Below are 24,626 nucleotides of genomic sequence, written 5' to 3' on the forward strand. Positions count from 1 at the left end.
AAATCCCATCTGCCATTCCTTTGCCCACTTGCTCTAGATACTGTTGTAACAAGGTTCAGTCTGAAGGGTCTCGACCCGAAACGTCACCCATTCCTTCTCCAGATGCTGCCTGTCTCGCTGAGTTACTCCAGCACTTTGTCTATCTTTGGTGTAAACTAGTATCTGCAGTTGCTTCCTACACGTGACATTAAGCGAACCTTCTTCTCTGCCCACACCGCTGCATATTTCCCAATCACATATTCTTTTCCATATCATAGGATGAACAATAGCGGTCAGCAGCGATCCCTGCATCACACCGCTGTTTACATGGTCCTCCACTTCCTCTCTGCCACTAATCCATGAATCCAATTCTGCATTGCATGTATTCTAAATTTGTGGACCAGCCTCCCATGCAGTATCTTGTCAAAGGCCCAACTAACGTCATGTTGACGATGTCTACAGCCCTGCTCTGTCACCTCAAATAACTCACGTATGCATTATAATTTCCCATACACAAATGCATGCTGACTAAACCGAACCAGTCCTTCCCTTTCCAACCCCAAATAAATCTCTTCCATTGCAGCAACTTCCTCGCCATTAAGACCCACAGCCTTGTGGACAGACATCCTTCAGTCTTCTAGCCCCTTGGCTAATTAATAGTCATAGAGCTTTATGGGACAGAAGCAGGCCCTTCATTCCAACATGTCCATGTTTAACAGCCTGTACTCACTTGCAATATCCTTACAAACCTTTCCAATCCAGGTTGTGTCTTTTAACTGTTATAATTGTATCCAACTGAAATAATTGATATAAATAAGAAGAAATGATGGACCCAGTATCATCCATGATCCAAAACGTTCTTGTACCTGGTCTGCCCCCGAGATTTATTCATCTTGATGTGTTTCAAGTCAACAATGTTGATGTTTCAGGATATCACTAAACTCACCCGTGCAGTTGTGCTGCCCACCACCAGCTGCTGTGCTGCTCATTCTTACTGTTGCCTGTTACATGCTGTGCATACCAACACCCTCCCCCCCCCCCCCCACCCCCCTCAACACCTCCAACCTCGAGCAAACTTCCTGCAAGGCCTTTCGTTCCGTTCCAGTTGAGAGGTGTCCAGTGGAACAAGTTGTTGGTGAACCCCTGAATCTTTTCCAAAGGCTGCCTGAGCCCAGGGCTTCCAGTAGGTGCTGATTCACTTCTGCAATGCTTGGATTTCTGTGAGAAGGAACTCGTGCAACAGGCCCCTGGCTTGGTATTACTTCCTGCCGCAAACCAGATCTGGGAGAACACATCACCTTCTCCTGCATGAAGGTCAGTGTTAGGGCTAATCCGAATGCGACAAGGACCAGAGAGCAATCTCCAGACACTATACAAACCCCACCACAAGGCAGGCCAGGGTCTTGCCCTCCCCCATTACAAACCTCCACACAAGGCAGGCCAGGGTCCTGCTCTCCCCATTACAAACCTCCACACAAGGCAGGCCAGGGTCCTGCTCTCCCCATTACAAACCTCCACACAAGGCTCTCCCCATTACAACCCGAATGTAACAAGGACCAGAGAGAAATCTCCAGACACTACAAACCCCACCACAAGGCAGGCCAGGGTCTTGCCCTCCCCCATTACAAACCTCCACCACAAGGCTCTCCTCATTACAACCCAAATGCAACAAGGACCAGCGAGCAATCTCGACTGTACAAACTCATCCACAAGGCAAGCCAGGGTCCTGCCCTCCCCCATTACAAACTCCTCCACAAGGCAAGCCAGGGTCCTGCCCTCCCCCATTACAAACCTCCACACAAGGCAGGCCAGGGTCCTGCGCTCCCCATTACAACCCCCACCACAAGGCAAGCCAGGGTCCTGCCCTCCCCCATTACAAATCTCCACACAAGGCAGGCCAGGGTCCTGCCCTCCCCCATTACAACCCCCACCACAAGGCAAGCCAGGGTCCTGCCCTCCCCCATTACAAACCCCACCACAAGGCAAGCCAGGGTCCTGCTCTCCCCATTACACATTCTCCAGTTTTGTGTCTGGATGGGAAATAAATAGCCGGAGGTGGTAGTGGTTTTGTTACACTTTAATTAACAGCTTTGATGACATACACGAGATATTCCCAGTCGATGTTCACTGATCCTTTAATTCCCGGAGACGACGGATGGCAGACTTCACTGTCACAGCCGAGGTGGTGCTGGGGTGGGAAAGACAAGACCATCAGAGAGAGGCAGACACCATCATTCCCCCAGCCAGACCCCCCTGAACATTCCATACGGGCAGCAGAAGACCCCCCCCCCCCCTCACCATCAGTGCAAATGGACAGTGGGCACAGACATGCTGGGCAGAAGAGCCCATCTCCAGGTATGGGCTGTGTGACAGCACATCAAAGTTCCGCTCAACCACCAGTGTGCGTCAGGATTATCTATTGCACAGAAAAATAGGTGCAGAGTCGGCCCTTCGAGCCAGCATCGCTATTCAATATGATCATGGCTGATCATCTAAAATCAGTACCCCGTTCCTGCTTTTCCTCCATATCCCTTGATTCCTTTAGCCCTGAGAGGTAAATCTAACCCCTTGAGCTATCCCACTAGTCGCTGCCTGCCATTCTGAAAAGGACCCCTTATTTCCTACTCTTCTTTCTATCTGCCAACCAGTTCTCTATCCATGTCAATACCCTACCCCCAATACCATGTGCTCTAATTTTGCACACTAATCTCTTGTGTGGGACCTTGTCAAAGGCTTTTTGAAAGTCCAGATACACCACATCCACTGGCTCTTCCTTATCCATTCTACTTGTTACATCCTCAAAAAATTCCAGAAGATTAGTCGAGCATGATTTCCCCTTCATAAATCCATGTAGACTTTGACCGATCCTGTCACTGCTATCCAACATCTTCCCCACTACCGATGTAAGGCTAACTGGTCTATAATTCCCCGTTTTCTCTCTCACTCCTTTCTTAAAAAGTGGAGTTACATTGGCTACCGTCCAGTCCACAGGAACTGATCCAGAGTCGAGAGAACATTGGAAAATGATCACCAATGCATCCACGATTTCTAGGGCCACTCCTCGAGTACTCTGGGATGCAGACCATCAGGCCCTGGGGAAGTGAGAATTTCATTCTTCTATCCATATGACAATAAAACACTCTTGTTTTATTGCCTTCAGTTCCAACAGTTTACCCAAAACCATTTCCTGACTAATGTGGATTCCCTTCAGTTCCGCCCTTCCACTGGATCCTCAGTCCCCTAGTATTTCCTGACTCTGGGCAATATTCACCCTATCTATTGGTCTCACGATTTGATAAGACTTCTATAAGATCACCCCTCATCCTCCTGTCCTAGTTTGCCTAACCTCTCCTTCTATTTCATGCCCTGAGTTCTGGCAACATCCTCATAAATCTCGGCACACTTTACAGTCACTGAAGATAGTTGAGCCCAGGACCCAGCCTTGAGGACCTCCTGCAGTGATGTCCTGGGGCTAGGACCGACCCCCACACCCATCGCCCCCTGGGTGACCTCTGCCCTCGGTTTACTAGGGCTCTGGTCAATCACAGAGCACAAGAATAAGGAGGCCATTCAGCCCCGCAAGCCTGCTGCCCCATTTGTCCACACCACTCCCTGTCTGCCTAAGCTCTGTTCTCCTGCCCCATATCCCTTGATTCCGTTAGCCCTAAGAGCTAAATCTAACTCTCTCTTGAAAACATCCAGTGAATTGGCCTCCACTGCCTCCTGTGGCAGAGAATTCCACATATTCACAACTCTCTGGGTGAAGACGTTTTTCCTCATCTCACCCCTAAATGACCGACCCCTTATTCTTAAACTGTGCCCCCTGGTTCTGGACCCCCTCAACATTGGGAACATGTTTCCTGCATCTAGCCTGTCCAATCCTTTAAGAATTTTATATGTTTCTATAAGATCCTCTCTCATCCTTCTAAATTCCAGTGAATACAAGCCCAGCCGCTCCATTCTCTCAGCATATGACAGTCCCGCCACCCCGGAAATTAACCTGGTAAACCTATGCTTCACTCCCTCAATAGCAAGAATGTCCTTCCTCAAATTAGGGGACCAAAACTGCACACAATACTCCAGATGTGGTCTCACTAGGGCCCTGTACAACTGCAGTCTGGGGTCATCCTCAGGAGTAGCAATGAGTAGAGGAGAGTTGATAGAGAGTATGTCTGGTTTAGAATGTAGAAACCAGTATATATAAGACGAGTCACAGAATCATAAAGTTGTCCAGCATATCACTTCTAGACTGGCCATGCCTATCCACACTAATCCCACGTGCCTACCTGCATGTCCTGTTCATTAAAGTACCTGTCCAGGTGCCTCTTAAACACTCTAATATTCCAGCCTCCACACCTCATTCCAGCCACCAACTACTCAGCGTGATAAATTTAGCCTTCAAATCCCATTAATAATCTTCCCTCTCACCTTAAACCTGCCCCCTGTATTTAGATAATACTAGGACTGAAAGTAAGCATGCAGGTACAGCAGGCAGTGAATAAAGTGAATGGCATGTTGGCCTTTATAACAAGAGGAGTTGAGTATAGGAGCAAAGAGGTCCTTCTGCAGTTGTACAGGGCCCTATGCTGAGAGAATGGAGCGGCTGGGCTTGTACACTCTGGAATTTAGAAGGATGAGAGGGAATCTTATTGAAACATATAAGATTATTAAGGGTTTGGACACGCTAGAGGCAGGAAACATGTTCCCGATGTTGGGGGAGTCCAGACCCAGGGGCCATAGTTTAAGAATCAGGGGTCTTTTATGTCAAGACTAAAGACTTATCTATACTCCCAAGCCTTTCCAGACATCCTCTGAGTGAGGGCTACATGTATATATGTATGTTGTTTGTTTTGTTGTGCTATTCTTATAACAAATGTAAAGCACTTTGGCCAACGAGAGTTGTTTTTTAAATGTGCTATATAAATAAATGTGACGACTTGTGTGATGGGGGTAAGCCATTTAGAACAGAGACAAGGAAACACATTTTCTCACAGAGAGTGGTGAGTCTGTGGAATTCTCTGTCTGAGAGGGCGATGGAGGCCAGTTCTCTGGATGCTTTCAAGAGAGAGCTAGATAGGGCTCTTAAAGATAGCGGAGTCAGGGGATATGGGGAGAAGGCAGGAACAGGGTACTGATTGGGGATGATCAACCATGATCACATTGAATGGCGGTGCTTGCTCGAAGGGCCGTATGGCCTACTCCTGCACCTATAGTCTATTGACACGGGATACTTTTAAAAAACAGCATCAGGAACAAGGTGGATGTTAGGTTAGTGTTTTACTCAATATCCAGGGTTTGGAATCAACTGCGAGTTGCAGACGTTAGTCACAGAGGGCGGAAACAAGTCTTTCAGCCCAACTTGCCCATGCCGACAAAGATGCCATTATACACGCCCTCGTCAGAGCGAGCTTGTGAACAGATTAGAAGTAAAAGTTACACGCGGGATTTATATTACACAGCACAGGAACAAGCAGTTTGAGCCACAATGTCTGTGCCAGGTCAGGCACCATGCTAAATTGGATCAATCCCCTCTGTCTGCACGCACGCAAGTGATCCACATCCCTGTTTTGGGTCAGTGTGGATGTGTGTGTGGGTGAGACAGGAACAGTGCACACTCCCTGTATCCCACCACTTACTTGTAGGCCCAGGCTCCTCCAGCCACAGTCTTCATGCACGATCCACAATGCCAAATGCCAACAGCTCTCCTCTTCATCTTAGTCTGTCGGAGACAGGAATCACCTTTAGTGAGAATGACCGATATAACTCGCACAACTGGTGCGCTGAACAACAGGCAGCTACAGCGCCTTCCACAGACACCAGGAGAGGATCCGGTACACCCACAACCCAGACACCAGGAGAGGATCCATGTACACCCCACAACCCAGACACCAGGAGAGGATCCATGTACACCCCACAACCCAGACCGTGTACACCCACAACCCAGGACCATGTACCCCCACAACCCAGGACCATGTACACCCACAACCCAGACACCAGGACCGTGTACACCCCACAACCCAGACACCAGGACCGTGTACACCCCACAACCCAGGACCCGTGTACACCCCACAACCCAGACACCAGGACCCGTGTACACCCCACAACCCAGACACCAGGAGAGGATCCGTGTACACCCACAACCCAGACACCAGGACCATGTGCACCCACAACCCAGACACCAGGACCCGTGTACACCCCACAACCCAGACACCAGGACCCGTGTACACCCCACAACCCAGACACCAGGACCCATGTACACCCACAACCCAGACACCAGGACCCGTGTACACCCCACAACCCAGACACCAGGACCCGTGTACACCCACAACCCAGGATCCGTGTACACCCACAACCCAGACACCAGGACCCATGTACACCCACAACCCAGACACCAGGACCCGTGTACACCCCACAACCCAGACACCAGGACCCGTGTACACCCCACAACCCAGATACCAGGACCCATGTACACCCACAACCAGGACCCATGTACACCCACAACCCAGACACCAGGACCCATGTACACCCACAACCCAGACACCAGGACCCGTGTACACCCACAACCCAGACACCAGGACCATGTACACCCACAACCCAGACACCAGGACCATGTACACCCACAACCCAGACACCAGGACCATGTACACCCACAACCCAGACACCAGGACCATGTACACCCACAACCCAGACACCAGGACCATGTACACCCACAACCCAGACACCAGGACCCATGTACACCCCACAACCCAGACACCAGGACCATGTACACCCACAACCCAGACACCAGGACCCGTGTACACCCACAACCCAGACACCAGGACCATGTACACCCACAACCCAGACACCAGGACCATGTACACCCACAACCCAGACACCAGGACCATGTACACCCACAACCCAGACACCAGAACCCATGTACACCCCACAACCCAGACACCAGGACCCATGTACACCCACAACCCAGACACCAGGACCCGTGTACACCCACAACCCAGACACCAGGACCCATGTACACCCACAACCCAGACACCAGGACCCATGTACACCCACAACCCAGACACCAGGACCCGTGTACACCCACAACCCAGACACCAGGACCCGTGTACACCCCACAACCCACGGACCAACCTCCCACCACAGCTCCAGAGTAAGAAAGCTGAATTGGCTTATTACAGAACGTTGCAAATGATCACCCAGAGATTCAAGTGTCTTAAAACTCAAGAGCAGCCGAAGCAGACGCCAGACACAGACAGATCGTCAGTGTCCAAGGGCAGGCACAGCATAGAGGGCCACAAAATGCTGGCGTATCTCAGCAGGACAAGCAGCCAGGGTCTCAACCCAAAGCGTCACACATTCCTTCTGTCCAGGTGGGTCCAAGGATCAACTACGCGTATTCACTGGAATTTAGAAGGATGAGAGGGGTCTTATAGAAACATATAAAATTCTTAGGGATTGAACAGGCTAGATACAGGGAAAATGTTCCCGATGTTGGGCGAGTCCAGAACCAGGGGTCACAGTTTAAGAATAAGGGGAAGGCCATTTAGGACTGAGATGAGGAAAAACTTTTTCACCCAGTTGTGAATCTGTGGAATTCTCTGCCACAGAAGGCAGTGGAGGCCAATTCACTAGGTATATTAAGAGAGTTAGATTTAGCTCTAACAGAATCAAGGGATATGGGGAGAAGGCAGGAACGGGTACTGATTGTGGATGATCAGCCATGATCATATTGAATGGTGGTGCTGGCTCGAAGGGCCGAACGGCCTACTCCTGCACCTGTTGTCTATGTTTCTATGAATGGATCTGGGGCACACCAAGTCAACTTTATTTGTCACATACACATACAAGATGTAGAGTGAAATGTAAGTGGCAATGCCTGCGGATTGTGCAAAAACTACACAACAGAACCAGTATTTACATTTAAAAAACAGTAATTACGCCCTGGTGAGTTCAGACTTTACGGTCCTGACCAGGTAGGATACTTAGCACAAGGCTACATCATGTGGTGTCAGGAGCGGCACCCATTCAGTACTCCACGGTCACTCACCTTCCCACAGAAGGAGCAGGTATATTTGGCGTGCTGACTGATCTCGATCTTCTTCACCATTTTACGGAGCGACGCTCCATACCGAGTGCCGTACTTGCCCACAATCCCGACTTTCTTCGTTCGTTTCGCCTGTCATAGATCAGCCGTCAGTCAGGGGGGTCTCCCTCTCCCACAGGTCACCCTCACCCACAGGACTAGGACTGGGACCCCCACCCTCACCCACAGGACTAGGACTGGGACCCCCACCCTCACCCACCCCCCGTGGACTGGGACCCCCCCTCACCCCCAGGACTGGGACCCCCACCCTCACCCCACCCCCAGGACTGGGACCCTGACCCCCCCCCCCCCCGTGGACTGGGATAACCCCCAAGACTGGGTCCCCACCCACCCCCCACCCTGTCCCCGCCCCCCCGCCCGGGTCCCCGACCCTCCTCCACCTCCCCAGATCACGCCGACCCCCCGGACTGTTCCCCCGCCGCCCCGGTCCCCAGGCCCCGCTGTAAACGGTCGGATGGGCACGGGAGGCGGTGGATGCGGCCGTGAGTGCGGAGCGGGGACAGGGCCGGATGGAGCCGGACGGGGCCGGACGGGGCCGGATGGCGGCGGATGGAGCCGGACGGGGCCGGATGGAGCCGGACGGGGCCGGATGGCGGCGGATGGAGCCGGACAGGGTCGGATGGAGCCGGACAGGGGCGGACGGGGCCGCACGGGGCCGGATGGCGGCGGATGGAGCCGGATTGCCCGGCCCCGGGTCCCGGGTCTCGGCCATGACACTCACCATGGTCGCGGCTCCGGCAGAGAGGGCGGGGCAAGCTGCGCACGCGCGGTATCAGACGGTCGCGCATGCGCCCCATGCTGCTGGATATGACGTCAGGGTTCGCCGCTCGGCGACGCGGTCGCTAGGCAACGGGGCCGGAAAAAGAGTCAACATTTATTAACATTTTATTCTTTAACAAGAACTAACAGAATGATGAATCTAACTCTATATCACGCACACAAACTGTTCCCCCGCAACGTTGATTACACTCCGAGTCGGGTCGGGTTAGCTTACTAAAATGGCCGGGGGAAATGCCCAGGATCCTCTAGCTCCGGAGCTACAACACGTCATGTGGCCCATCTTGCCCCGCTAGAGGATGTTTGGCAGGAGGTGTTGCTGAGCAACGGCGGGTGGTGGGTGAATGGACCAAGCTGCAGGAGCTGGGACTATCCCAACATTATGGACCAAGCGCGGGCAGGTGGGACCAGGACCAGTGGGGAACCATGTTGCTGAGCCCCAGGTTCCCAGCCAAGGTCTGTAGAATCATAGAAATACAAATAGAAACATAGACAATAGGTGCAGGAGTTGAGGCCATTCGGCCCTTCGAGCCTGCACCATTCGCCATTCAATATGATCATGGCTGATCATCCAACTCAGTATCCTGTACCTGCCTTCTCTCCATACCCCCTGATCCCTTTAGCCACAAGGGCCACATCTAACTCCCTCTTAAATATATCCAATGAACTGGCCTCAACTACCTTCTGCGGGAGAGAATTCCAGAGATTCACCACTCTCTGTGTGAAAAATGTTTTCCTCATCTCAGTCCTAAAGGATTTCCCCCTTATCCTTAAACTGTGGCCCCTTGTTCTGGACTTCCCCAACATCGGGAACAAACTTCCTGCATCTAGCCTGTCCAACCCCTTACGAATTTTGTAAGTTTCTATAAGATCCCCCCTCAATCTTCTAAATTCTAGCGAGTACAAGCCGAGTCTATGCAGCCTTTCTTCATATGAAAGTCCTGACATCCCAGGAATCAGTCTATTATAGACTTTATATCTCTATGGTAGAATGGAAAGTAATCAAAATGCGCACTTAAAATGTGCCTGCGAGTTCTTGGTTTCTTGGTCCTCCAAAATATTCCAAATGGAATTTAAACTGGAGGTGGTGGGAAAAAGTTTCAGAAGTGATAAATCTGGCTGTAAATTTTTTTAATCGCCCATGGTTCTCAAGTGGGTTTTTATATACAAAATGAAAACGCATCTGAAGAAAAATTTACAGCCAGATTGATCACTTCTGAGGCTTTTTAGATACCAAAGGAATCAAGAAAAAACACAAATAATGCCTTACTGTTGATGAAATGCAGTGAGCAAACGCGATAATTCCCAATATTTTCAATTCCGATATCTGCACAGCCAATGTTTACCAAGCACTTTAGCTGCTGTTGCCCCTTCAGCTCTCACTTCTGTTTACCTTCATTTCACTTCACTTTTGGAATTCTAAAGTTGGGTACATGTCTCTCACACTTACCCCGACTTCCATAATTTTTTTCAGCGTAAAAATTCAACATTTTGGCGGTTTTTAACATAGAAACATAGAAAATAAGTGCAGGAGTAGGCCATTCGGCCCTTCGAGCCTGCACCGCCATTCGATATGATCATGGTTGATCATCCAACTCAGTATCCCATCCCTGCCTTCTCTCCATATCATAGACATAGAAACATAGAAATTAGGTGCAGGAGTAGGCCATTCGGCACTTCGAGCCTGCACCGCCATTCAATATGATCATGGCTGATCATCCAACTCAGTATCCCGTACCTGCCTTCTCTCCATACCCTCTGATCCCCTTAGCCACAGTAACAGGTAGGAATGTACGCGTTTCTTGCATTAATAACATATACCGGAAGTGACGGATGTCCTCCAGATGGATTGAGCGGCTCCGTGCGTCATGCCCTATGACCCAGTGACCTTACGTGCAACCCCCCTATATATATATAAAACAAAGAAGTCTGTCTGAAGAAGGGTTTCGGCCTGAAACGTTGCCTATTTCCTTCGCTCCATAGATGCTGCTGCACCCGCATTTTTGTGTACCTTCTCCAGCATTTTTGTGTACCTTCGATTTTCCAGCATCTGCAGTTCCTTCTTAAACAAAGAAGTCTGTCTGTTTGTCTGTGTCCGCACGGGAATCTCGGAAACTACTTTACCGATCTGGACCAAATTTGGCATCGATAGCAAGAGTCATGTGGGGATCTCAAAACCACTCCAACCAACCCGATCTGAATCACCCAACCCGACCCGACCCGTCCCGACACGTGTGAGAGAAAGAGACAGAGACTGGCAGGCAGTCAAGTTCAAGTTCAAGAGAGTTTATTGTCATGTGTCCCTGTATAGGACAATGAAATTCTTGCTTTGCTTCAGCACACAGAACATAGTAGGCATTTACTACAAAACAGATCAGTTTGTCCATATACCATGATATAAATATATACACACGAATAAATAAACTGATAAAGTGTAAATAACAGAAAATGGGTTATTAATAATCAGAGTTTTGTCCGAGCCAGGTTTAATAGCCTGATGGCTGTGGGGAAGTAGCTATTCCTGAACCTGGTTGTTGCAGTCTTCAGGCTCCTGTACCTTCTACCTGAAGGTAGCAGGGAGATGAGTGTGTGGCCAGGATGGTGTGGGTCTTTAATGATACTGCCAGCCTTTTTGAGGCAGCGACTGCGATAAATCCCCTCGATGGAAGGAAGGTCAGAGCCGTGATGGACTGGGCAGTGTTTACTACTTTTTGTAGTCTTTTCCTCTCCAGGGCGCTCAAATTGCCGAACCAAGCCACGATGCAACCGGTCAGCATGCTCTCTACTGTGCACCTGTAGAAGTTAGAGAGGGTCTTCCTTGACAAACCGACTCTCCGTAATCTTCTCAGGAAGTAGAGGCGCTGATGAGCTTTCTTGATAATTGCGTTAGTGTTCTCGGACCAGGAAAGATCTTCAGAGATGTGCACGCCCAGGAATTTGAAGCTCTTGACCCTTTCAACCATCGACCCGTTGATATAAATGGGGCTGTGGGTCCCCCTCCTACTCCTTCCAAAGTCCACAATCAGTTCCTTGGTTTTGCTGGTGTTGAGGGCCAGGTTATTGCGCTGGCACCATATGGACAGTTGCTCGATCTCTCTTCTATACTCTGACTCATCCCCATCAGTGATACGCCCCACAACAGTGGTGTCGTCAGCGAACTTGATGATGGAGTTCGCACTGTGACTGGCTACGCAGTCATGAGTATAGAGTGAGTACAGCAGGGGGCTGAGCACGCAGCCTTGAGGTGCTCCCGTGCTGATTGTTATCGAGTGTACCACATTTCCACCAATGCGAACAGACTGTGGTCTGTGAATGAGGAAGTCGAGGATCCAATTGCAGAGGGATGCGCAGATACCCAGTTCTGCGAGTTTGGTAACCAGTTTGGAGGGGATGATTGTGTTAAATGCCGAGCTGTAATCGATGAATAACAGCCTGACATATGGGTTTTTGTTGTCCAAGTGGTCCAGAGCGGAATGGAGGGCCAGCGAGATCGCATCCACCGTTGATCTGTTGTGGCGGTAAGCGAACTGCAGTGGGTCCAGGTTTTTGTCAAGGTAGGAGTTGATTTGCTCTCAAAGCACTTCATCACCACCGGCGTTAGTGCCACTGGTCGATAGTCATTGAGGCACGTCACCTTACTCTTCTTGCGCACTGGTATAATTGATGCCCTTTTAAAGCAGGTGGGGACCTCAGACCTCAGAAGTGAGAGGTTGAAAATGGACGCACACATGTAGAAAAGTCGTATTCACTCCTGTGATTTACAGCTATTTTGATTCTTAGGTTCTCTTTCATATTGGCTTACTTTTCTCTGCATCTAACCTCCCTCCGTTACACCACACAGAGTTTGAAAAGTCGTATCCCATCCCATTTATTGTAGCTAATTTTATCCTTATGCTCTCTCATCTTTTACCTAATTTATGAACATTTCGTACCGCTCTTTACAGTAATCTTCCGATAATCAGTGACTTCATATTTCAGATGTATGGTTTATATCTTGCTCACTAAAACTCACCTCATTTATTGGTCTCACACAAAATTAATCAGCTAGTAGTAAGATCCAGTCAGCTGTGTTTCCACTCGACAGTAGGGAAACTCACACCATGAGATGGAAACAAACATAAATCTGACGACCTCTAGAAACTTTGATCAGTCACCATGCCAAAGAAAACTTTTTTTTAAATAATGCGAACTGCGAATAGATTACTCTAGCGCGGGGCCCCCTTAGGCACGGGGCCCAATTGGGAGTAATTGGTCCAATTGGCTTAAGGCCAGCCGTGGGTGAGACTAGTGTAGATGGGGCATGTTGGCCAGTGTGGGCAAGTTGGGCCGAAGGGCCTGTTTCCGTGCTGTATTACTCTGTGACTCTATCAGGGCCAATTACAAATGAACTCAGGCAGGATGGGTAAATAGAGGACATTGGTTCCTTGTCGAAAGCCTTGCTAAAGTCCCTAGTCAGTGTGGAAACAGACCCTTCATGCCACCGCCCACACCGACCAACATGTTCCAACTACACTAGTTCCACCTGCCTGCGCTTGGTCCATATCCCTCCAAACATGTCCTATCCATCTACCTGTCTAACTGTTTCTTAAACTTTGAGATAGTTCCAGCCTCAACTACCTCCTCTGGCAGGTACACACAATTGCTGGGGAAACTCAGCGGGTGCAGCAGCATCTATGGAGCGAAGGAAATAGGCAACGTTTCGGACCGAAACCCTTCTTCAGACTGATGGGGGGTGGGGAAAGAAAGAAGGAAAAGGGGAGGAGGAGGAGGAGCCCGAGGGCGGGCGGATGGGAGGGTGGGAGGAGACAGCTAGAGGGTTAAGGAAGGGGAGGAGACAGCACGGGCTAGCCAAATTGGGAGAATAAAGAAGGCTACCTCCTCTGGCAGTTTGTTTAAGGAAGAACTGCAGATGCTGGAAAAATAGAAGGCAGACATGTCTTGGACATTGGTGGGGGGAGGAGGTTGGGGGGGGGGGGGGGGGGGGGGGATTGGACCAGAGGGGATAGCACGGAGTCGAGGTATATGGAAATTAGTTTGGTGGGACATGAACAAGGAGCAACAATGGGTCTGCCAGCACAATTATGTTTGTGTATTTTGGAGAGAGGATAAAACGGGCCGTGCAGGGGTGGGGAACGATGAGGTTGGAGGCTAGAGGCCAAGGAGCCAGAAGTGATGAAGTCACTGGCAGATTGTTCCATACACCCACCACCCTTTGTGTGAAAAAGTTACTTTTCAGATCCCAATTAAATCTTTCCTCTTCACCATAAACCTTTGTCCTCTGGTCCTCGATTCCCCTACTCTGGGCAAGAGTATCTGTGCATCTACCCGATCTATTCCTCTCATGATTTTATACACTTCTATAAGATCATCCCTCAGGCTCCTGCACTCCAAGGAATAGAGACCCAGCCTACTCAACCTCTCACTGTAGCTCAGACGCTCAGGTCCTGGCAACATCCTCATAAATCTTCTCTGTACCTTTCCATCTTGACAATATATTTCCCCTAACAGGAACACAATACTCTAAATGCAGCCTTACCAACGTTGATCTTATACAACTGCAACATGACCTTGCAACTTTTATACTCAATACTCTGATGAAGGCCAATGTGCCAAAAATCTTTTTGACCACCTTATCTATCTGCGACTCCAACTTCAAGCACCTGCACTCCTAGATCCGTCTTCACTCCCCATTGCCCTACCCTTTACTGTGTAGACTTCCCAAATGCAACCATTTCTCCGCCCACCTGGCCAATCGATCCAGATCCTGCTGCAATCGTTCACAACCATCTTCACTATCTGCAAAACCACTCACTTTTGTATCATCAGCAAACTTGCTCATCTTGCCCTGTAGGTTCTCATCCAAATCATTGATGTAGATGACAAACAGTAACGGGCCCAGCACTGAACCCTGAGGCACACCACTAGTCACAGGCCTCCAGTCTGAGCAGCAACCTTCCACCATCACCCTCTGCTTCCTTCCATGGAGCCAATTTTCTATCCATTCAGCTATCTCTCCTTGGATCCCATGCGATCTAACCTTCCAGAGCAGCCTACCATGCGGAACCTAGTCGAATGCTTTACTGAAGTCCATGTACACAACATCTACAGCTCTGCCCTCATCAAACTTTTTGGTCACGTTTTCAAAAAACTCAAGATTTGTGAGACACGACCTCCCTCGTACAAGACCATGCTGACTGTCCCTAATCAGCCCTTGCCCATCCAAATGCCTGTATATCCTATCCCTCAGTATAATCTCCAGTAACTTTCCAACTACAGATGTTAAGCTCACTGGCCTATAGTTCCCAGCATTTTCCCTGCAGCCCTTCTTGAATAGAGGCACAACATTTGCCACCCTCCAGTCTTCCGACACCTCTCTTATATTTAAAGACGACTCATAAATTTCAATCAGGGCTCCTGGCAATTTCCTCGCTGGTTCCCCACAATGTCTTTGGATATATCTGATCAGGCCCTGGAGATTTGTCTACCTTCATACACGATAGTACCTTCAGCACCTCTTCGACGGTAACACTGACTACTCTCAAGACACTTTCATTGACTGAACAAAGTTCCTCCATCCTACCATCTTTCTCCTCGGTAAATACAGAGGAGAAATACTCATTGAGGACCTTCTTCTGTGGCTCTGCATAGAGGTGCCGGCTTTCATTCCATGTAGACATGTCCACCACCCCCCCTGTCCTCATCAACACTCTACTTTGAGAGCGAATTTGCCTAATCAGTCCTTGCCTTTCCAAATGTGGGAAACATGCTCCTTCAGAGCCCCTGCAGTTACTATCCCAGCACTGACGTTCAGCTCAACAGCCTGTAGACCCTGACTTGTCCCTGTAGTCCTTCTCAACTAACATTCAAACTTCCTGTTCTAATTAATGGAGCAATTATTAATTAGTCTTAAAACAAAGCATTAACTTCCACACTTAAAAAAAAAAGTTTTATTATGACTGGAACCACATTGTACATAATACGATCCATTAATCAAGACAATGACACAGACTAGTTCTCGGCATTATTTTATTACTGTTTTAAGGAGCAATGTGTCCAGACTTTGATCAGAGGCCTGGTGTAAACATCAGTCAGATCACTTCACTCCAGACAAATTTCCCAACTGAAGAGGGTGTCGACCCGAAACGTCACCCATTCCTTCTCTCCTGAGATGCTGCCTGTCCCGCTGAGTTACTCCAGCACTCTGTGTCTGTCTTCGCAACACAAGCCTCTACTCCAGCTCAGTCGATTTTATTTACAAATTGTGCAACTAGTAAAGGGTCTGTGTGACCACGGGTCTGGAAGTGCTCGGCACAGACACGGACACAGACACACTCACACTCTCACTCTCACTCTCACTCACCCACCCATCACAGGGATTTTAATACAGGCCAAAGTCCTTTTCCAAACTGCATCATTTCCCAAAATATTCCTCAATCTTTCTCTTCTTGTTCGGAGTGTCAGGCTGCTCCATGTGCTTGGTCGGAGTGTCAGGCTGCTCCTTGTGCTTGACGGTGCTGGGGCCGGAGTCCATACTGGCATCAGCAGCTTCCAGGAGAAGGGCTTCGTCACTCACCTCCTCCCAATCGCCGTTACCCATCTTGAAGAAGTCCAGTATTTGTGTTTGCTTCACACCCTGCAGACAGACATGGTCCTGATTAAAACCAAACTCTAGCAGATCCACCACCAGCAACAATGTAGACAGACGTGGTCCTGGTTAAAAACAAATTCTAGCACATCCAGCTCCAGCAACAAGCAGAAGGGATGTTCATTTACATTTCACTGGGAAGAATCAGATTGGCAAAGGAGATTGCAGAAAGTTTTCATGACATTGCTTTGAAGATGACATTCTGGAGCCAACACAGACTTGTCCTGTCCTGTCACACAATTCCAGTTCTGTTAATGACCTCAGCACAAAGATATCCCTTGGTTGCAGCACATGTAATGTGACAGAATTTTACATTGGAGCTGTGGACTTGGACCCCAAGATCTGTCTGTACATCAATGCTCCAGAGGGTCCCGCATGAACCTCCCCCCCCACCCCCCCAAAGTACAACGCCTCACACTTGGCCAGATTACACTCCATCTGCCATGTTTCTGGCCAGTGTCTGTAAATGATTCATTTCAAGCTGTCCCCATTCTTCACTGTCTGCAACTCCACTAACGTTTGTGCCCTCTGCAATACTACATATGTATGTATTAGATTAATTAGATTAACACATCAAAGGACAATAGAGAATAGAGAATAGGTCTGAAGAAGGGTTTCGGCCCGAAACGTCGCCTATTTCCTTCGCTCCATAGATGCTGCTGCACCCGCTGAGTTTCCCCAGCAATTTTGTGTACCTGAGAATAGAGAATAGGTGGCCTTTTGTCTATTGTACTTTGATGTATTAACACACACTGGGTGAATCAGCGATGTATAATACTGAGATGCCCAGCAGTGTTGGAGAAAGTGTAAGGAAGGTTACTGTGAAATGTGGAAGCTCCTGAGGTGGGAACTGCTGGCTGGTATGGACAGAAGGTTAACTGGCTAACACAATGTAGGTGGCACAATGTAACATTCGTGCCTGAGGGATCTCAACTCTTTATATGTTATGTGAATGACCAGGGTGGTCAGTGTACGGAGGACACATGGAACCCATAAATGGATGAAGATAGATAAAGCGAGCGGGCAAACAGAGCGTAATGTTGGAGGGAAACTCTGGGACAAGTTGGCATCATGCCAGTTGGAGCTCAATGCCACGTGAAATGCAGTCGTTCAGTTTACTTCATTTTGTTACTTTTTGCAAACAAACCAAAGGCAGGTCAACGTTATTGTGATGTAGGAATTGGCAGCGATATTTACCTGGTGAAAATAATCGGTGGTTTCAAGGTCTGACAAGTTGTTTCCCGATAGTCCGGCTTGTCCAAGAATATTTAGTTTCTCCTGGATCATTGGCCTGTACAGATTGCAAGGGAACGTTCAGAGTCGCCTTGGTAACAAAATGATCTGACAGTCACTGTAACATATTATACTCAGCACAGAACCATGCCCCCCCCCCCCTCCTTCACCTCCCCACCTATAGAGTGAAATGTCTCACATTCTTCCTCTTTATATTGACTCTCTCTCCTCTGCACTCCCAGTCCCGATCCGCCATCTTTGCACAAAACATTAACCATCCTGTTGCTGCCACCGAGTCCCACTGTGTTCCTGCACCATTTTGGAGATAGTGACCATAATTCTACGTTTCAAGGATGTTATGGAATGTTATGTATATGTTAGGCTGTATCTGGAACCAGCAGCCAGAGGAAGTGAGGGAAGCAGATACACAGATCTATCTATGTGAATGGTTTAGAGGGATATGAGCCTAACCCTAACCCTAATGCTGTCAAACGGGACTAGCCCAGTACAGTTGGCCTGTTTCCATGCTGGACAGCTGTATGACTCTGCATCAGAGTCCAAGTGGAACCCTGGGTGAGGAGAATACCGAGGGCGAAGCAGTTAAAGAAAGGAACAATAGCGAGGCGTAGAGACTAAAAATACTGAGGCCCTTCAGCAGCATAGAGAGCGTGGGTGGGAACACTTAAATATCTTCAAGACAAGATGGTAACCAGGGAAAGAGGAGCCAGAGGAAATGGCTGAGGTCCTCAGATGGAGATGGGGGACGTAACTGGCCCACAGATGGAGGCATCTGCTGCCCACTGCACTCACCAGATATAGTCGTCGGCAGTGCCTTTGGCCACCAGGTAGTGGATGTTCACACAGTTTGTTTGGCCAATACGATGCACTCTGTCTTCAGCCTGAAAGAGGGTCTGAATCCAGGAACAAGAGAAGAAAGTTGTCAGTCCCACACTCGTGTAGAGACACAGACCCCCCCCCCCCCCCCCCACACTAATGCAGAGACACGGACCCCCTGCCCCCCCCCCACACTCGTGTAGAGACACAGACCCCCCCCCCCCCCCCCACACTAATGCAGAGACACGGACCCCCTGCCCCCCCCCCACACTCGTGTAGAGACACAGGCCCCCTACACCCCCCCCCCTACACACTCGTGTAGAGACACAGACCCCCCCCCCCCCACATACTCGTGTAGAGACACAGACCCCCTACACCCCCCCCCTACACACTCGTGTAGAGACACAGACCCCCCCCCCACACTAATGCAGAGACACGGACCCCCTGCCCCCCCCCCACACTAATGCAGAGACACGGACCCCCTGCCCCCCCCCCACACTCGTGTTGAGTTTCTCCAACACTTTTGTCTACCTGTGTGAAGGGCTCCATGTTGACACTGGACTTCAGTCTATTAATGTCACAGTGATAGTATTTTGCAGCATACTATCCAGACAGCAAAAAGACTATAGGGTGATTTCACGAAAGGTCACTGGGTCACAGGTCTTCACGCACAGAGCCGCAAAATCCAACTGGGGTACAAACGTCACTTCCGGAAGTTGTTGGCCGTGCAGATATAAAGATAGAAAATATCGGGAATTATCGCATTTGCTCACTGCATTTCATCAAAACATCAATAATGCCTTAGCTTTGATGAAATGCAGTGAGCAAACGCGATAATTCCTGATATTTTTTATCTTTATATCTGCACGGCCAACAACTTCTGCTGTTGTTGCCCCTTCAGCTCTCTCTTCTCTTTACCTTAGTTTTTCTTAATCTTTGGAACTCTAAAGTAGTATAGCTGTGTCTCACGCTCACCCCGACTGGCACAGTTATTTACAGCGCAAAAATTAACCGTTTTCGCGGTTTTTAACAGGTTTGAAAGTACGCGTTTCTAGCATCAATAACATGTACCGTAAGTGACGTATGTACCCCAGTTGGATCTTGCGGCTCTGTGTGTGAAGACCTATGACCCAGTGACCTTTCGTGAAATCACCCTATACATGATTACAACCAATCTGTCTACAGATACAGGATAACGTGATTAACATTCAGTGTAAGATAAAGTCCAGCCAAGTCTGATGAAAGTCTCCAATAGAATAACAAATGCAACATATCTCTGGAATTCTCTGCCACAGAAGGTAGTTGAGGCCAGTTCATTGGCTATATTTAAGAGGGAGTTAGATGTGGCCCTTGTGGCTAAAGGGATCAGGGGGTATGGAGAGAAGGCAGGTACAGGATACTGAGTTGGATGATCAGCCATGATCATATTGAATGGCGGTGCAGGCTCAAAGGGCCGAATGGCCTACTCCTGCACCTATTGTCTACGTTTCTATGTAACAACTGAATAACAATGAATCTGGTGGAAACTGATGAAGATTTGCAGTGACACTTTCACTTACACCAGGGTTCCAGAAAAGCTCAGCGATGACAACCAGGTCAGCGGACGAGAGAGTGAGGCCCATGTTGGCGGCAGTGATGGAGAGCACGGCAACACAGCGTGTGGGACAACACTGGAAGTGGTCACACAGAGACTGGCGCTCAGCTGAAGAAGTGGAGCCATCAATGCGGATAAATGCAATGTCCTGTGGATAACGCACAATATCATTAAAGCCTGGATTGACACAGCTCTGTACAAAGTACATTGACAGTACAATCACCGACTGAACCATGAGTGACAACAGATGGAGCCCCAGGTCAGATGTCAGCCCGAGGTCAAGCCCTGAGGGAGGAAGTGGCAGCAAACCTGATTACTTCTTCTTGCGTCTGGCGTGCACAACCTAAAGTTGTGAGACAACTTGAAGGTAGACAAAAGTGCTGGAGCGAAGGAAATAAACTCAGAGAGGAGGTTGTAAATCTGCCTATTTCCTTCGCTCCATAGATGCTGCTGCACCTGCTGAGTTTCTCCAGCACTTTTGTCTACCTTCGATTTTGCAGCATCTGCAGTTCCTTGAAAGACAACTTGTTCTGTTTGATCTTCTGTTTGTGCACGCCACCTTGATTGCATTCGTCAAAACAGGGTGGACCACGTGAAGGTTGCAATCTCCCACCCCAGTAAGCCTGATGATTCCTACATAACTAATTCAGTTCTTAATGTTGTCAATCTTATCTTATAAACAGAGAGATTAGGTGACATTAGTGGTAAGGTAAATGCAAGAATCCATTCATGAATTGGTAAAAGATGGTAAAAGACACTTAGTAAATAATAGAATGGGCAGAATCAAGATGGACTGATGGAATCGGCTCTGACCAGAAGAGACAAACGACTAACTCGTTCATTGGATATTCACATCTTCGATAAAGTACCGCTAAATTAATGATTAAACACCGTGCGACCTTCACGATTCTTGCTCACTTTCCTTACTTCTTTTATTTCTATCTTTTTTAAAGCTCGAAAAACGAAGTGGTACAACAAATGTAATAAGATATATCTGATGTGCATTATTGTAATTTACTGTACTTCTAATAAAAATAAAATTAAAAAAAAATAAAAAAAACACCGTGTGTGACATTACATGTAATGTACTGTAATGTATGGCTGGCTGGAAGGGCCGAATGGCCTACTCCTGCTCCTATTGTCTATTGTCCACAGGTGTGGACAGAGAACTGGTTTGTGAACAGAAGCCATTGATATAAATAGGTGAATGTTGTGTTGGAGTCTGTGACTAGTGGGAGCTGCAGGGAATGGTGCTGAGCACAGCTGCTCACAATCTACATCTATTATTTTTCTTTCTTAAAGGGTTGTGGACAGCAACCCTTTCATTTAATTAAAGCTATTACATTGTTTTTAATGCAGAAATAACTGTATAGTGTGTAGCCCAGAGTGTGATGGGGTTGTGCACACTCCCCTGATGGGCAGGGTGCTCCGTCCTCCATAGGACAATCTGGAAGCCAGTGAGTTATGATGTGGACGTAGCCAGAGAGAGGTTGGTGGGGAACAACGCTGGGCACAGCTTTCATCAGGGGGAGGTCGGCCTTGCATTGAGGGCGAATGCAACAAACTAGATTGTTCTGGAAGAGATCTATCCAATTAGCCACATTGTGCTTGACCCACCCTCCTCTTCCACTCCCCCCCACCTCCTCTCCCCCTCCCCCCCCCTCTCCTCTCCCCCCTCTACCCCTCCCCCCCTCTCCCCTTCCTCTCTCCCCCCTCTCCTCTCCCCCCTCTACCCCTCCCCCCCCCTCTACCCCTCTCCCCTTCCTCTCTCCCCCCCTCTCCTCTCCCCCCTCTACCCCCCCCCCTCTACCCCATCTCCCCTCTCCCCTTCCTCTCTCCCCCCCTCTCCTCCTCTCTCCCCTCCCCTTCCTCTCCACAACCCACACTGCATTCCCAGCACACACTGCACAATGCACTGCGTTCCCAGCACAACGCACTGCTTGGACTGAGCCACCACACTTTTATTTCTGAAGATTACCACAGATGTGGTCTCTAGTTAGTAAACCTGCTGCCACCAGCAATTGTTTCTTATTCCAAACCTCTGAACATTTTCCCCTCCTTTCTTCATCACATATTGCTGCCATTACCTTTTCTTCCAGAGATGTACACAACGCATCCAGAACTACCCGATGATGGCCGAACACCAGGAACTTCTCCCGACCACTCTTCAACAAATCCCACACGTATTCTCTGGAAAAGATTCATCCAATTATTCGGGTTTGCTCACAGAGTGGACAGAGCTGGACTCTCAGCTGGGCAGGCGAGGTTATCAGGTGGGGGGGAGTTTTTGGGCCAAATGTGACGTTAGTTAGGAAATCAATACAAATGAGCAGTGCAAGGAATCAGCTGACTGGCTTCAGTTTGTGTGTGTTTGTTACACTCAAGTTCATGTGAAACTCAGGCTCACCCATTTAAAACTAAATTGTTCTCGATGGTTGAGTCTTTGGTAGTGTCAGATGAATACTTGACAAGCAATACGATGGAAAGGCAGACGTGGTTACAATCGATCGTCTAATAAAATGGTTGAAACATCAAGGGACTACTCCAGCTCGTGATAAGAATTCCAAAGACCCAGGACCTCAGGCGTGGATGACCTCTGACCTAGATCATCCCACAAGGAAACATCCTCTCACATCCAACTTGTCAGGGCCTTCAGGATCATATGTTTCAATCAATTCCATTCCTACTTCTTCATCAAGTCTACTCCACCATTGAATCATGGCTGAAGAAGGGTTTCGGCCCGAAACGTCGCCTATTTCCTTCGCTCCATAGATGCTGCTGCACCCGCTGAGTTCCTCCAGCAATTTTGTGTACCTTCTGATCTATCTTCCCCTCTCAACCCCAATGTCCTGCCTTCGCCCCATAACTCGCCACCCGTAATCAAGAATCTGTCAATCTCTGCCTTAAGAATATAAATTTTCCTTCCTCTTCCAAACTCCAGTGGATTCAGGCTTTGTCTGTCCAATCTCTATTCAGATGATAACTTGCCAATTCTAGTCGTAAATGTTCTCTAAACTGTTTATAATATTAAATAATGTTCTTCAATAGATAGGGTTGAGAGGGAAGGCTAGATCAGCCATGATTGAATGGAGTAGACTTGATGGGCCGAATGGCCTACTTCTGCTCCTATAACCAATGAACTCATGAGCGAGACCATTACTTTACACACTCCTCTAGATGTAATCTCATTGATGCCTTTATAATTACAGTAACTTCCCAACTTTATTATTCAACGTCCCTTGCAATGAACAGTAATGTTGTCGACTTTCCCAACTACCTATTACCTTAATAGCTCACGTGCCAGGACATTAGATCCCTCTTCATCAGATTTCAGATCAGCAGAATATGACAGGCCAACTGGTCTCCCAGTTGCTAGTGATTGTAACTCCCATTCCCATTCCCACACTGACCTTTCTCTCCTGGGCCTCCTCCATTGCCAGAGTAAGGCCACACACACACAAACTGGAGGAACAGCATCTCATATTCCACTTTGCAAATTAAGGTAACCTCTAACTAAACGTCCTTCCCTCCCCTCCTCTGCACCCCACCTACTTCTCCCCTCCAACCCCACCCTCCAGCTACTCTCCTACCTCTGGCTTCACAGTGAAGGGGGTGATTGATAGGCAGACAGTTGGAACAAAGGCCAGAGATAAGAGCAGAAGGTGTGAGACAGATTTTAATCACAATCTGGCCTTTGTTCTAACTGTCTGCCTATCGAACAACCCCTTCGCCTATGTCCACCTATTACCTGCCCCACTCTGACCTGCCACTCCCCTTTATCCAGCTTTCTCCTTCCCCCCCCTACAATCTGTCTGAAGATGGGTCTCGACCTGCAATGTCACATCCATGTCAGAGATACTGCCTGACCCGCTGAGTTACTCCAGCACTCTGTGAAACGTCACCTATCCATGTTCTCCACAGATACTGCCTGGCCCGCTGAGTTACTCCAGCACTCTGAAACGTCACCTATCCATGTTCTCCACAGATGCTGCCTGATTCGCTGAGTTACTCCAGCACTCTGTATCCTTTTGTTGAACCACATCGACTGGCCAACAATCATTGTCACCTCCTACAAAATGCCCTAAGGTGAGTTTGTCGGAACTCCTCCATGCCAATGAAGCTGCATCACTGAGCCAGCACATTCCAGGCTAAAGCAGCCGTGTCTTTGGCACTTTAATGATTCGGTTGCACCCGTCAGGCTCTGAGTTCATCACAAGTGCCACGGCAACATGTGAAGATTTTTCTGCACCTTCCACATTGAGGACAAGGGTAGGATGTCACATCTGCCAGGTCCCCGTGTTACATACAGGGCAGCAAGGCCAACGCTGAGTGTGTTGTGTCCGTTCATATACAAAGTAGGAATTTGCTCACATAATGGATCGAATCTTTGCTTCTCCTGTGCGATTGTAAAAAACCATCAGTGCCTCCTTTTGCTCACGTTTCTGTTACAAAAGGAAGAGGAG

At 48.7% G+C, this 24,626-nt stretch overlaps 2 protein-coding genes across 2 annotated transcripts in view; both read right to left on the reverse strand.

The window, feature by feature from the left end:
* Positions 1–2,040: 2,040 nt before the first annotated feature.
* Positions 2,041–8,931, reverse strand: rpl37a (ribosomal protein L37a). The gene is made up of 4 exons (XM_033024980.1): positions 8,802–8,931; positions 8,024–8,152; positions 5,616–5,698; positions 2,041–2,167 (listed from the first exon to the last, which is right to left on the reverse strand). The coding sequence occupies exons 1-4, from the start codon at positions 8,802–8,804 to the stop codon at positions 2,104–2,106; spliced, it is 279 nt and encodes a 92-aa protein (XP_032880871.1). The 5' UTR covers positions 8,805–8,931; the 3' UTR covers positions 2,041–2,103.
* A 6,857-nt stretch (positions 8,932–15,788) lies between these two features.
* smarcal1 (SWI/SNF related, matrix associated, actin dependent regulator of chromatin, subfamily a like 1) overlaps positions 15,789–24,626 on the reverse strand; it is a 43,040-nt gene continuing 34,202 nt past the window's right edge. The window contains exons 11-16 of the mRNA XM_033023528.1: positions 24,535–24,605; positions 22,251–22,353; positions 20,129–20,311; positions 18,546–18,646; positions 17,700–17,793; positions 15,789–16,490 (exon numbers count right to left, since the gene is read on the reverse strand). Of these exons, the coding sequence (XP_032879419.1) occupies positions 16,269–16,490; positions 17,700–17,793; positions 18,546–18,646; positions 20,129–20,311; positions 22,251–22,353; positions 24,535–24,605 (774 nt within the window). The 3' untranslated portion in view covers positions 15,789–16,268. The remainder of the gene's footprint in view (positions 16,491–17,699; positions 17,794–18,545; positions 18,647–20,128; positions 20,312–22,250; positions 22,354–24,534; positions 24,606–24,626) is intronic.

The sequence above is a fragment of the Amblyraja radiata genome, chromosome 7 (assembly GCF_010909765.2).
Source record: "Amblyraja radiata isolate CabotCenter1 chromosome 7, sAmbRad1.1.pri, whole genome shotgun sequence".
NCBI classification, from domain to species: Eukaryota; Metazoa; Chordata; class Chondrichthyes; order Rajiformes; family Rajidae; genus Amblyraja; species Amblyraja radiata.